The sequence below is a fragment of the Gossypium raimondii genome, chromosome 4 (genome assembly GCF_025698545.1).
Source record: "Gossypium raimondii isolate GPD5lz chromosome 4, ASM2569854v1, whole genome shotgun sequence".
Lineage (NCBI taxonomy): Eukaryota > Viridiplantae > Streptophyta > Magnoliopsida > Malvales > Malvaceae > Gossypium > Gossypium raimondii.
Genome location: NC_068568.1, coordinates 20,752,397 through 20,766,923, shown reverse-complemented (window position 1 = coordinate 20,766,923; position 14,527 = coordinate 20,752,397). Strand labels below are relative to the sequence as shown.

General features: G+C 32.8%; 1 protein-coding gene across 1 annotated transcript; it reads left to right on the top strand.

Moving 5' to 3' along the window:
• Positions 1–11,508: 11,508 nt before the first annotated feature.
• LOC105767239 (uncharacterized) lies at positions 11,509–12,099 on the top strand. Its single transcript, XM_052629203.1, has one exon. It carries the CDS (start codon positions 11,509–11,511, stop codon positions 12,097–12,099), a length of 591 nt encoding a protein of 196 aa, XP_052485163.1.
• Positions 12,100–14,527: the final 2,428 nt, after the last annotated feature.

The window sequence follows — 14,527 nt, the reverse complement described above, 5'->3', positions numbered from 1 at the left end:
ATTTCGACGTTTGAGCACTCAATTTATTTAAAAGGTCTAAATTGATATGTGATCCCGAAAATTATTACAGTAAGAGAGTAGGTATTCTTGGTATAGTAAAATAAGGAAATAAAGTGATAAAAAGGGTAATTTTGAGTTATGTCAACATTGGGAAGTATATTATGACATATTAATTCAAGAAATGATTAAATCGCAAAAGTGAGAAAAACTTTGTTGCCCAAGAATAAATACCAAAAATTTTATGGATTAAAGTGTAAATATAAAAGTTAAAGGATCAATAGTGTAAATATTTAAAGGGTGGAATAATCTAGAAACTAAGGAAAATGGATGAATTAGGACCAAATTGAAAAGGTGAAGAATTTTGAGGACTAAATTATAATTTTACCAAATTAAGTGATGACGTAAGGACGGAATTTCAAAAGATTATAAAGGAAAAATAGTCAATTAGAGAGAGAGAATTCTAGAAGGTAATGATGATGTTGGTGATATTTTAATTAATTAATTAGATAAATGTTATTTAATTAATATTTTATTAAGATTTTATTATTATTTTATTATTAAATGATTAATATAAAAGGGAGGAAAGATGAAGAGAATTCATCATCTTTTCCATGCACCAACGTGAGAAGAAGAAGAAAGAAAGAAAGTTTTATTTTCTTTACAATTTGGTCCTTTCTACCAAAAATCCACCATTTTCACCTAGAAATCAAAAGAATTTCCATAGCTTCCAAGAGAGAAAAATATTAAGGAGACAATGGGGAGCTACAATATCAAGTTATATTCAAGAAATAGAATCTGGAGGAGAGACAAAATCAAGTTAAAGATTGAAGTCAATAGCACAAGGTAAGAACATTAAGATTTCAATATATTTTTGAGTTTGATATTATTGAAAAGGTAGGAAATTAATGTTAATGTAGAGTTTCCTTATATAAGGTTCTATATTCTTGTTGTGTTAGTAAAGGAAATAAAAGAAAGTGATAGAAAATATTGAAGAGAAAGGAAAGGAAAGTGTTATAAATTTAGTTATCAACATTTTACATTAAAACAGTTTTGAGACAGCAGCAGTAATCTGAATTTGAAAATTTTCCAAAAATCGTGGAAATTTAATTAGAGGATGCAAAAAAAATATAAACTTAAATCTTATTGAGTCTAGTTTCGCAAGAAATGATGTAAGTAATGGATTTGTAAATCATGAGATATAATAAATTTTGTGAGACAAGGTTAGAATGATTTTGGGTTCCCCTGTTCTGAATTTGGAAAATTATGATTATTGAATAAAAATAATTAGGGGCTTAAATTTATATATTTACAATCCTTAATGAGTCTATTTTTAATAGAAATAAACGGTAACATCATTCGAATTCCGTACGAGGAGATAATTAAGTTTTAGTGAAGAAGTGTCGGAACTGTCAGATAGCAGAATAGAGGTGACTTTAAAGAATAAACTGTACTTATTGGCTAAACCAAAAATTTTGAAAATTTTATGGTAAGAAGATATGTGAGTCTAGTTTTAGGGAAAATTTTTGGATTCTTATTTTGAGTTCTGTATCTAAAGATAAAAATAATTTAGTGACTATGACTCAAATGGACAGCTTTGAATAAATTTACAAGTAAATAGTGAAATCATAGATAATGTTACTTATAAGCATGTTATATAATTAAGGATGTGGAATGGAGAGGAGGAGAAGGAATATATATATATGAATATTCATCTAGCATGGATAATTTGCACGTTTTAGGCTCGGGACTAAATTGAATAAAGTAAAACTTTATGGGTACTTTTGTAAAAATATAAAAAATAACCAAATTGCATGAAATGGATTTTTTATTTATTTAAATTACAAGAATTTATTTTTCTGAGCCTAAGGATTAAAAATCGTCATTAATTAAAAGCTTAGGGCCAAAATGGTAATCTTGCTAGAGTATTAATTGAATGTATCAGAATGTGAAATGAATCAAAATGATGATCAAATTTATTTATAAAGATCCGAATGGCTCAAATACGAGACTTGAACGTGGAAAAGAAAAGACATCAGATTAGTGAAATTGTAAACACGAACAAGTAACGAGGTAAGTTCGTGTAACTTGAATTATATTCTTCAATGCTTGAAATGTATGTTACTGATGTAAATATGATTTTAATGTTCATTGTATGAAAATTGATGAAACATTGATATATTTGATAAAAAGGGGAAGAAATCTCGGTTGAATGGAAGGAAAATTCGATGGATCTCTGAAAAGAAATTGACGGTAAAAAGGATCTAGCCCGGACGGGTGATCCTATCCTGATATAGCCTCCCGAAGAATATGTGTGAAAAAGATCTAGCCCGGACGGGTGATCTTGATATAGCCCTCCCGAAGAACATGTGGAAAATGGATTTAGCCCGGACGGGTAATCTGAATTAGGGTTTGAATTTAGCCTGGACTGGTAATTCAGATCCAAGCTCATTAGAGTAATTGTCGTTGCAGGGGATTTAACCTGAACTGGTAATCCCGCTATAAGAAATGAGGTTCGCGGGAGTGTGGTCTCTTGCAGGGGATTTAGCCTGGACTGGTAATCTCGCTGTAAGAAATGAGGTTCGCGGGAGTGTGCTCTCTGAATTGGAAAATGTGCGCACATGAATATGAATTGACGGACCCAAATTTTTACACTAAAGTGTACCCCTGAAAATCCATCGAAATTTCAAGAAATGCAACGGGATAAAAATAGAAAATGATAAGTACTTAAAATAATGAAATTAAACTTGAAATACATAGAAATGATAATTATTTGATATACTGAAATATGACATGAAAAATACATGTATGTGAAACTTGCACGATAATTATGCATATTCAAGATTATGAACTGCTCTGGAATAAATATAAACCGAACTTATAGAAAATTATGGTACATGAAATATTGTCATAATGAATTGAATGATTTATATTTAAGAAGAAACAACAAGAAAATGATATGTATCATGACATGTAAATATGAGACTACCTTTGATACGTTGATACAAGGAAAATTATGTGTATTAAGACAAGTAATAAATTTAAGTGAGACATGGCGAGAAAATAAGTTTGTCAATATTAAAGTACGCTAACCAATGTTGTTGCTTGAAGTTTAGGCAAGTGCCAAATTACTGTTGAATGGTAATATGTTTAATTATAAGGTGCATTGGAATGGTAAGTGCTTAGATGAAAATATAATTGAGCTTATGAAAGAGTGGAAAGGTTTCAGTTATGTAATTTCTTATGAAAAGATTTGTTATGTGATACGCCCGTATGAATCCTGCACCTAATTTGGAAATAAATAAAAAAATTTAAAATCTCTATATATATTTAGAATTCTACGAAAAATTCCCTATGATTCCAATTTAATCCCAGTAGGTTCCTAATGAATGTTTTGAGCTTCGAGGGCCCAATAGAGGGCCATTATAATTATTTTCAGAATATGAATAATAAATGACTCAGAATTATTGAAAATGTTCAGTAAACTTCGGTAATGCGTCGTGCCCTATTCCGACAACGGATACGGGTAGGGGGTGTTACAAGGCCAAAAGTTAATAACCAATTAGTTAATAGCTAATTGAATAAAACATGAATTCTAAAGTTAATTGGGAAAACTAATGTAAGTTAATCTTCTGCTTGTTTATTGGAGTTAATTTCAACTATTAATTTGCCTTGCTTAATTTTATTTAATTTATGTTATTTAATTTTAATTTGGTTTTTCATACTATAATTTTAGATTATTACTATTTAGCCCTGTTAGTGTAGAAAAGTAAAATTTGGTTTAATTCAACCTCTCTTGGGTACGATCCTCAGAATACTTTCCGAAGTGTTTCGTTGTAACACCATGTATGGCTTTTCACGGTGGATATAGTTTGCATGATTCTTTGAAACTTTTCAATCTCTCCTAACTCAAATTCTTTTCCTTTTCTAATTTCAATTAACCCCTTTGTAAGATTTGCTTATCATTTTTTAACCATAATCCCCTTTTCTCTTTCACTAGTCTATTATTAACTCTTATCTTTTGTATTTGTGTCTTCACTTTCCCCTTAATAATTTTCTTCCTTGTAAGGTTTTTTAGTCCAATTTCTTTATCGTTTTAAAATTGATTTGTAATAAATTTTCTTAGATTATGAAAATTGCATATGGCTTTGAGTTTGTATTTTTTTTGTAGGTGCACTATTTTTTGTTGAGTTTGTCTACATCCTCTTAGCATGTTTACATTCTTAATCATTTATTTTCTTCTAGTGCAAGATCCTATGGCTATTATACCTTTCTGTTTACACGCTTGTAACTATAAATCTCTCTAACTCTAACTCTAACTCTAAATCCTTGCTCCTTTTTTTCTATCAATACTTTGCATATATCTTCTTTGTCACCTTTTGGTCGTTGTAATGTGTCTTTTGGGTCAATTCTAAGTTGTTTAATGATAACATTTTTCTTATTTTGATTGGTTAGTTTAAAGTTTTGATAGTTCAATAATTTTTTGGTCTTTGTTTTCTTCATAGGAGGCTTTAGTTTTTAGCCCCTTCATCTTGTTTTTCTTTGCTCGTCCTTTGGTTTTCTTTTCATGCATCTTTATTTGTAGTGCTTTGACTCTTTAAATAGTAATTATGTCTTTTAGTTCTTTGTAATCTTAAATGTTGTTAAGCCAAAGGAAGAGTCTCCTAAATCCCTATTGGAAGGATGATAAGAAGAAAATAATCAAAAGCCCATGTCTAGTTTTTTGAAATATCCTTGTAAACCATCTAAGTATATACCACCTCTTTCTCAAGTATAATTCGAAGGGAGGCTAGCTGGTTGAATAACGATGAAACATATTTATGAAGTGAAGATGAAGAAATAAAAGATGTGCTACATCATCAAGTTAAAATGAAAGAACGAGAGAGAAGAAGAACCCTAATACACAATTCTATTATTGCATATCTTTTTTATATAGAGTTTTCAGTCAGAAAAATTTGGAGGATGGTGAACACTTATTAGCACTAGAGAGAAAAAGTTACTGTAACACCCCCAAACTTTTGATACCATAATTGGTATTGTTTTGAGGATGTGTACAATGAATTGATGAGGAAACCTGGAAAATGAGTCAGTTAAGGAATGATCTTATGAAATTAATTTATTGATTAGATAGGAAATCAATGTGGAATTGCGAATGTAAAAATGTGGTAAAAAGACCAAATCATAAATTTTGAAAAGAACAAGGACCAATGTGCAATATGACCAAATCAAGAAATTTTGGATCAATAATGATTAATTTATATGGGAATGAATAAAATATGAATTAGTATGATCAATAATGTATTAGCATGTACATCTTAAAAAATTCGAGAGTGCTCTCTCTAGTGATTCAGAGAAACAGTAAGATACTATGGCTGGGTTGAGGGTGTGTGGTGACTTTTTTTAGGGAAGTATGGAGAAGGACGAGATCTCCCTTTTAGAGGAAGAACTCGTACAACTATCAGTGAAGAGTTCTTTAGTGATCCTGATTGGAAATCTGTCGTTAATATGTTCTGTTTGGACAAAAAAGTCATATAATCCTGACACTTTTAGGGCACAAATAAAAAATATTTGGAAAACGACAAAGAAATTTGAAATCCAAGTGGTGGGGCAAAGTCTCTTCTCGATTTCATTCGATAGTGAAGAGGATTTAGATATGATTATGGAGGGTAGACCATAGTTTTTTGGGCGACAACTTATCATTTTTGATAGGCTAACGAAACCTGTACACCGAAATAAGATTAGATTGGTTTTGTCTCCTTTTTGGCTTAAGATTGGTCCTTGTCCGCTGGAATATGATAAAAAAGGATCTTATGCATGCCATTGGTTCGACTTTTGGAGGGGTGATAAGATCAGAAATAAAAGGAGACTTTTGTTGGCTGAAGACTTAAATTGATGCACAAAAACCTTTAAGGAGAGGCATTTTCATTTCAACAGAAGTAAAGGAAAAAGTTTGGGTGGTTTTCAAATTTGAAAACTTACCAACTTTCTATTTTGGCTGCGGCAAAATGGGACATATAGCAAAGGATTGTGAGGAAATCTCAGTTAAAGACAGAGAGCAATGGGTTGATGAATTTCCCTATTCTACAATGTTAAGGGAAGAATCAACACTCGTCAGAAAGGAATGCTTACAATTTGGTTCCTCTTCAAAATGATTGTTGAAATAGTGTAATTATACTGGGGGCAAAATGACGTGATTTAGGAAATGGGGCAGATTGTCGATGTTGATTTTTCTGATCAGAGGGTGGCGGAGGTTTTGCTTGTGGTGGAGTGAATGGCTACAAGAGAGAACCCTCCAATTGTGGAAACTATTGTTTATCACCAAAATTTAGGGGATTTGGTGGCTCCTTTATTCCTTAAAATTATGGAGGATACGATGAGAAGGGAGCTTTCTAAGGAGATAATTGAGACTGATATGCAAGGGGAACAGAATAAGATGAAATAATAGGTTGGGCCCATTAGTCCAATTGTGGAAACTTGTCATAAAACAAAACTGGCTAATTGGAAACATGTCGCTAGAATAACAAAAGAAAAGTATTCAGAACTAGCAAATGGCACGGGAAAGTGAAAAGTGGGAATAAAGGACCTTGAAAAGGTGGGAAAGCAAGATCCGAATGGGGGTAATAATAACAAATTAAAAATTATGAAAGAGAGTCCTAACAATTTCAGTGTTTTGGAAATTGAGATAGATTTGTGGGAGCAGATTGTTGATTTTTTTCAACAGGGATCGTCGGTTGCCAATCGACAAGACGTCCAGGAAAAATGAAAATCTTATGTTAGAATTTTCATGGATTGGGGAGTCCACGAGCAATATGAAGACTTTGATAAGTAGTGAAGTTTTATTATCCCCGATGGTCTTTTTCATTGAGACTAAAATTGATGAAAACAGAATGGAGAAGGTGAGAAGGCGATATGAATTTAATTATGGTATTGAAGTGGAGCTATGTTTGGCTTGGAAGGAGGACGTTAATGTGCATTTGAGGAGTTATTCAAAGAACCATATAGATGTTTTCATTAAGGAGAATGATAATGATAAGCTTTGGCATTTTACAGGTTTCTATAGTGCACTTTACGCGAGTTTTAGGAAAGAAACATGGAATCTCTTGAAAAGGTTAGAGAATGAAAATAAATTCCTTGGTTGGTGTGCTGGGATTTCAATGAAGTTTTATACTCTTTTGAGAAGGTTAGTAGGGTACCAAGAGAGGAACATAATATAGAGACTTTTCGAAAGACTCTCGATGATTGTTAACTAGGGTATGTGGGGTACTCGGGGAATTAGTTCACTTGGGAACTAGAAAATCTGCTTGAGACTAGTATTAAGGAGCGGTTGGATAGAGGGGTTGCTAATGATGATTGGTTGAGTATGTTCCCGCATGCAGCAATTAAACATTTACTGAATTCTTTCTCAGATCATTGCCCGATCCTATTAAGCACTGTTAGTGAAATAAGAAGAAATAAAGCAGTTAATTTTAAATTTGAGCCGTGGTGGACAATGGAGGATTTTTTAAAAGGAGAAATTAAGCGACTTTGAGATTTTGCTATAGGATTTATTTTCAAAAAATTAAAAAAATTGAGTACTGGTTCGGTAGAAGGGGAAAAGATGATTAAGGTGAACCGTATTGAATTGAAGTGTGCATTTTCTAAAAAAATGGAAGATCTAATGGATGAAGGTCGAGATGATGATAATTTGGCAACACTTATAGATGTTAATATCCAACTGAACTTTGAGATTGATAAGGATGAAGCTTTTTGGGAACAAACGGTGAGAGCTAATTGGCTTCGTTTGGGTGATAAAAACACTATTTTTTTCATAAGTACGATTCGACTCGAAAAAAGAAAAATACTATTGGAAGTGGTGTGTCGTTGAAAACACCAAAAATAATCTATCCTTAAGAAATAACGAAAAGAATAATATAAGGGAAGTAGGGTCAAATCCTCAGGGACTGGATCGCTACAACTTCTTATTCCTCGAAATCTTGGGCACAAGAAAAATGTCTGACCTGGGAAAAAAATAAAAAAAAATAGAATTACAAATATGGATGAGTTGAAATTGAATAAATTGAAATTGCAATTGTAAAAAGAAATAGAGTTGAGGGAATGGGTTTTTCGATTTGAGGGATTCCAGCTTCCGGTTTTCTCGATCCTCCTTTGGTTTAATCATTCGCTTTTAAGTGATCTTTCTCATGACTAAATAAGCCAATTATAGTGGAAGAGGACGCCTACGATCACCAACTCCACTTAGGTTTTAGCCTTACGATTTAGAGGAACCTGACTCTAGCCAACTGTCATTTTTGTGGGACCGTTTTATACTAGATCATCGTTTCTTAATGGCGAATGCCATGTCAATTTGTCTCTTGGGCTCGACAACCTCTGACGTAGTAAGTTAACGAACGGATTGTGCAACCTTCCCAAAACATACAAAGCGGTCACCTTTGCACAAGATGAAAAGATTACTTTTGGAAGAACATGGACAGAAGTGTCAGTCTCGTAATGCGGAGAAACGATGAATACCCGTTGCGAATGGTTAAGTACAGGTTCTAAGCCTCATGAAATTTTCTTAGAAGAGTCTTGATAACCTTTGGCTAGATGTGTTTATTGGCTCATGCTTTTCGGGAAAAAAAAAACAAGTTTAATAAAATGAAATTTTATTGGAAAATAAAAAGAACAAAAAGGCTAAGAGCCTTAAAGGGAAGGAGTTATTTACAGAAGTGATGAGTGAATATTCATGTCACTCCATCCCCTATTTATAACACATAAAAAACCTAGTTTGTTCCTATTTAAACTCTAGAAGATAATACAATATATAATTTAAAATTAAATCTAAACAATATCATAATAATCCTAACAATAATTCTAAAAATAAAATTTAAATTTAAATAAAGTCTTATGTTCATAAATCTCTTCTTTCAATTTTTACCCCAAGTCTTTCACACTTTATATTTTCGGCACCATTTCTTCCTTATTTCGCATGCTGACTTGTTTTGTCTTTAAATTCACGCTTTTTATCCCCAAATTTCCTTTTGCCGTCAATTTAGTCCCTACAAGATAAAAAACCACAAACAACCCAAATTAGTAAGAACGTACTCAAAATACATTTGTAATTAACATATAAAAGTATGTCATTTTAAAATATTATTAGGAAGTTTGGAGCAAGAAGATGGAACGGTAGCAAGCATAGAAGATGAAATTGGGGAGCTTGCTACGGAATATTTTCAAATTTTATTTTCTTCAAATGGGATTGGTGATCTATTGCATATTTTATCAGGGATTAATACTAGCATCCTTCATGAGGAGAATCTTTTCCTTTTAGCAAAGTTTATGGAGGAAGATGTTTACATGACATTGAAAGAAATGAGGTAGTTATGTTTTTCTAGAAGTACTGGCATATTGTCAAGAATGATGTTCTTTGCTACTATTTGGGGGTTCTTAATGAAGGTAATGATCTTGAATATAAAAATGTTATTGAAATTGCTCATATCCTTAAAATTCCAAATCCCAAAAACCTAACAAATTTTAGACCTATTAGTCTGTATTCTGTTTATATAAATTTGTGGCAAAAGTTTTAGCAAACCAACTTCAGGGCGTTATTGGAAACTGTGTCGATTGTGCTCAAAGTTCCTTTGTGCTGGGGAGATTAATTTTTGATAATGTTTTACTCGCTTATGAATTGTTTACACATGTTTCGTTACAAGCGCACTGGAAAGAAGGGCTACATGGTAATTAAGCTAGATATGAGTAAAGCCTATGAAAGGGTTGAATGGGCTTTTCTAAAGGTGGTAACGTTAAAGATGGGTTTTGCTTCTGATTGGGTAAGGATCATATTGAGATGTATTTCATCGACTTCATAATCGGTAAAGGTTAATGGTTGCACGGGAAAAAGATTTCAGCCTTCAAGGGGACCCTCTTAGTCCTTTTTTATTTCTCATTCGTAGTGAAGGTCTTTCAGCTTTGATGAGGTTGGCTATGGATGGTAGGCTTTTGAAAGGGGTTAAGGCTAGTAGATGAGGGCCTAAAATCTCACATCTCTTGTTTAAGGAAGACAATATTCTATCTCGGGAGGCAACAACAAGAGATGCTCTTTTATTGAAAGATATTCTTAAAGGAATATAAGAACTGTTCCTGTTAATATGTGAATTTCAGTAAATCAACAATCTTCTTTAGTTCAAATGCTCCTGAAGGGGAGAAGACTTGGGATCAAAATTGATGAGGGTGTGTTTTTCCAACAATGTTGAAAAGTATTTAGGGCTGTCAAATATGGTGGGAATAAAGAAGAAAGCATATTTTCAAAGCTTAAAAGATAGGATTATGGAGAGAATTGAGAATTGGAGCATGAGGCTTTTATCACAATGGGGAAAGAAATTTTTTATTAAATCAGTCTTACATGCAATCCCCACATATGCAATGTTGTGTTTTTTGCTGCCAAGGTCTTTTTGTGGAGATATTGGAAGCATTATAATGAAATATTGGTGTCAAAAAGGACAGGGAAGGCGAGGGATACATTCGTGCGAATGGAGACATATGTGTAGGTTGAAATAGGATGGGGGGATAGGTTTTAAAAACATGGGAAAGTTTAATATTTCTTTGCTGACCAAACAGGGGTGGAGGATTATAAACCATCCAAATTCACTTATTGCGCATGTGCTAAAAGCTAAATACTTTCCAATATCTGATTTTATGGATACTCTTTTAGGGAATAATCCGTTTTATACTTGGAAAAGTATTTAGGCGTCAAAAGGGGTTTTAAATAAGGGCTTATGCTGGCATGTGGGTTTGGGGAATAAAATTTTAGTATACGATGATGCATGGATTCCCGATAATGCAAATTTTAAAATATCCAGAAATAGTCGTAATATGCAGAATTTAATGGTGTTGGAGTTAATAGATTCTAATGAATGTATCTGGAAGAAGGGGTTAATAAATATTGATACCTTCTTGCAGTCGGACGCTGTTAATATCCTTTAGATTTTGCTTGCTCAGGAAGCCCATGAAGATTTTATGGTATGGGGTGGGGAGCCTTCGGGGGAGTTCTCTTTTTGCAGTGCCTACAAACTATTACAAAAAAATTTAGAGGATCCTACTGCTTATGCATTACAGACCAGATCTAGTGTTTTCTACAAACTTTTATGGAACCTAGACCTCCCGGGGAAAATTAAAATTACTATTTGGAAGATTTCTTGGAACTATCTACCTACACTTCCAAACTTGAAGTTTAAGAAGTTGGTCACAACTTCCTGCTGCCCTCGGCGTGCAAGTGCAGAGGAATCAATGGGTCATTTGTTTCGGCGCTGTCCTATAACAGTTGAAGTTTGGTCAGAATTAAACTATTTGCACTTTTTGAACATTCAGTTTATGGAGTTTGAAGAATGGCTTACCTGGGTTTTCGACACTTGCACCACCCATCAAAGGAAGATGTTTTGCTGTGCACTCTAGGCTATCTGGAAAGACAGAAACAGAAGGGTTCATGATAGAAAAATTATTACAGGCAAGGACACTGCAAATTTTGTTTCTAAGTATATGGAAGAACTTAAAGGGTTGGAGGAAAACATCTGTACTAAGAGAAGGGAGGATGTGAGTTGGAAAGCTCCATCGAGTTCAGTCATCAAAATAAATTTTGATAGTGCTTTTGATGGTCGAAGATTTCGATCGGTGTCAGGAATGGTTGCTAGGGATGCAAGAGGAACAGTGTTGTTCACTCGTACGAGTTTCCATGAGAAAGTAGTGTCTGCCTTTGCTGCTGAAGCTTTAGCTTGTCAACTCGCGATGAGTACGGGTTTTGATAAAGGATGGATACGAGTCATTATCGAAGGGGATTCATTAACAACAGTCAAGAAATGTATCGAAGGGGATTCATTAACAACAGTCAAGAAATGTAAGTCTTTGAAACTTGATAAATCACAGATTGGAGTTTTCATAAGAAATATACAACAGATGAAGAGTAATTTTCAAGAAATCAATTTCAATCATGTTCCAAGATCAACAAATGAACTCGCTCATGCTTTGGCAACAAAAATGCTAAAAGGGGGGAAATCGGTTTACCTGGAGGGGAAAGCATTTTCGTTGATGGATCCCAGGACAACGATGGGGAGATCGAGAGAACCGGATTGATTGAGAAGGGAAAGTTTGAAGAATGAGGGAAAGGAGTTTCTTTCTTTTGACGTCTGATCTATCTTTTTTGGACGCTCCTTCTTGGTTTTGTGAAACCATCAGTTTTGAGCATTGATGGATATTTTTGGGACGGGGGAAAAACAAAGGAACTGATTGGGAGTAAAGGTCGGTGTCTCACTGCTTCTAGAATCCTCTTTGCTTTGGTTTTTGTGTAATTGATTTATCATGTGTGTTTTAGTTTTGTTTGAGTTTGCTTTTAGGTTTTGTTTGGTGTTTTGGGCTTACGTTTTTTTAGTTTTTTGGTTTTTGGATTAATGTGAAAAAAAGAAGAGGAAAGTATTAGCATGTACAATTTGACCTTGTCGTTAGAAAAAAATGTGACTGACCTTCAGGGAAGACTATCGATCTGCACCTAATTCTGGTACGATGGTACTAATTTGAGCTGAACAATCTTCAAAAACTTCGAAGCTTCATGAAACTAGCTTTGATACAATGTTACAGGAGCTAAATCTCCATGAATGAACCGCAATAAGCAAGAACTAAAGAGAAAGAAGGTAGAATAATGGAAAAACAAAAATCAAGAATAAAAAATAGGGAGAAAGAATCAACTATGAGATTACAGAAAATACACTTACTTACATCCAATTACTAAGAATCTAGTTACAAGAAGTTACCTTAATAACAAAGATTCACTATATAACTACTATCTATATGATTCCTTAATTCCTTAAATTCTCAGCAACTCTTTTATATATTACTTACAACCTTTTCATGTTTTAAGTAATTCTATTTTGTATTACAAATTACTGTATTTCTTACAACCCTTTAAAATTTTATGTATTTCTTTCATGCTCAACAAATTCCTTACTTTTAAGTTTTTCTTTCATTTTCAATTAATTATTTAATTTCTTAAAAACCTTTTCATGTTTTAAGTAAGCAAGCTATTTTGAATCGTAAGGTGTATTTCTTCTCATTAATTTAGGTTCTAATGGTTCATACTCTTCCAACCGCATGGGAAGCTCATTTTAATGAGCTCCTTTTAAAATTTTCCTACATGAAATTAATATCTTGTTTCTCCTGATTTTTTCCTTAATTTAGTTATGGAGATTTTCGAGTGTCAAATGTTATACATGAATTCCCTTTCTCATCATATGTGAAATCTATTTAAATTATTCTATTCTAAATTTAAATATATTCTCGCTTTTAATTTATTGTGCTTTGTATTGAGTTTGTTTTAATAATATTTATTATTTATGATTTGTGCTCTTTAAAAACCAAAACACTTAAAATTGACATTTAATAAATCATTTGATCATTTGCAAACCCATACCACATTTTCAAATCGGAGCATGCTTCTTTTTTTAAAATTAACAGAATAATAAATTTAATTTTTAATATTTTTTCTTTTTCTTTAATCTTTTTATTCTTTAGCCTCCGATCTTAAAAATTAGTTAAATTGCATTTTATAATGAAAGAGTCCATTGCACTTTTAAAATTTTAAAATGTGAACATCGCAACTCGTGTAATGGTAGATATATACTTTTATGTTGATGTGGATATATATATTTTTTAAAATTTTGTATGAATATTTTTGAAGTTTTGAATCATTTTATGTATATTTTAAACTTTGATAAAGTATACGAGGATTATCATGTAAATTGTCATCTCAACACATTAAAATTTTAACGGTAATATTTTTTAAATTGGATCTATTGTTGAATCGGTCAGGTCACTGGTTCGTCGGTTCAGTAACATCAATGTTTTTTAAATTGTAATAGTGGCCGAACTGGAGTCATTGGTTCGTCGATCCGATTGGTTTAACCAATCATATTAAAAAAATATTAAAATTCAAAAAAACAATAAAAAATAAAAAATTGATTCAACTGGTTCAACTGCTTGGCTCAACTGGTTTTTTTTTTTGTCTAATTCAACCGATCTGTATCGATTTTCAAGTCAAATAGTTCAAAACCCTTCTGCACCAATACCCCGGCCAATTTCTGGCTTAACTGATTTGTCCGGTCCCATTTAAACAACATTAAATTTTCCTCCAAAAGAATTTGATTAAAATTTAAAAATTAATTTTGAAAATGATGAAAAATTATTAATAATAATGAGAAAAGAAACAAATAAACGTTATCCCAAAAGAAAACTTGCATTATTGATAACCAATAGCTCATTGACAAATTTCTCATAAAACTAAAAAATGGAGGGTGGTGCATAGGCAGCATCACCCTGGTATTCTGACAGAATTTGCATGAAAACAAAATAAAAATAAAAAAATAAAAAATGGTGGAGGCAGCTTAATAGGCGGCACACTAGGTCAAATACAGGTCGTATGCGGTAAAAACCGGACCCAAAATTCGACCCACTGTCATAGATGAGATAGCATACTAGGTCACGCCTAGGGAAAAGGCGGCACCCAGTGGTG

Bases quoted from the DNA above. Each gene is read 5' to 3' on its own strand.
- LOC105767239 (XM_052629203.1), top strand. From the start codon at position 11,509: ATGGAAGAACTTAAAGGGTTGGAGGAAAACATCTGTACTAAGAGAAGG.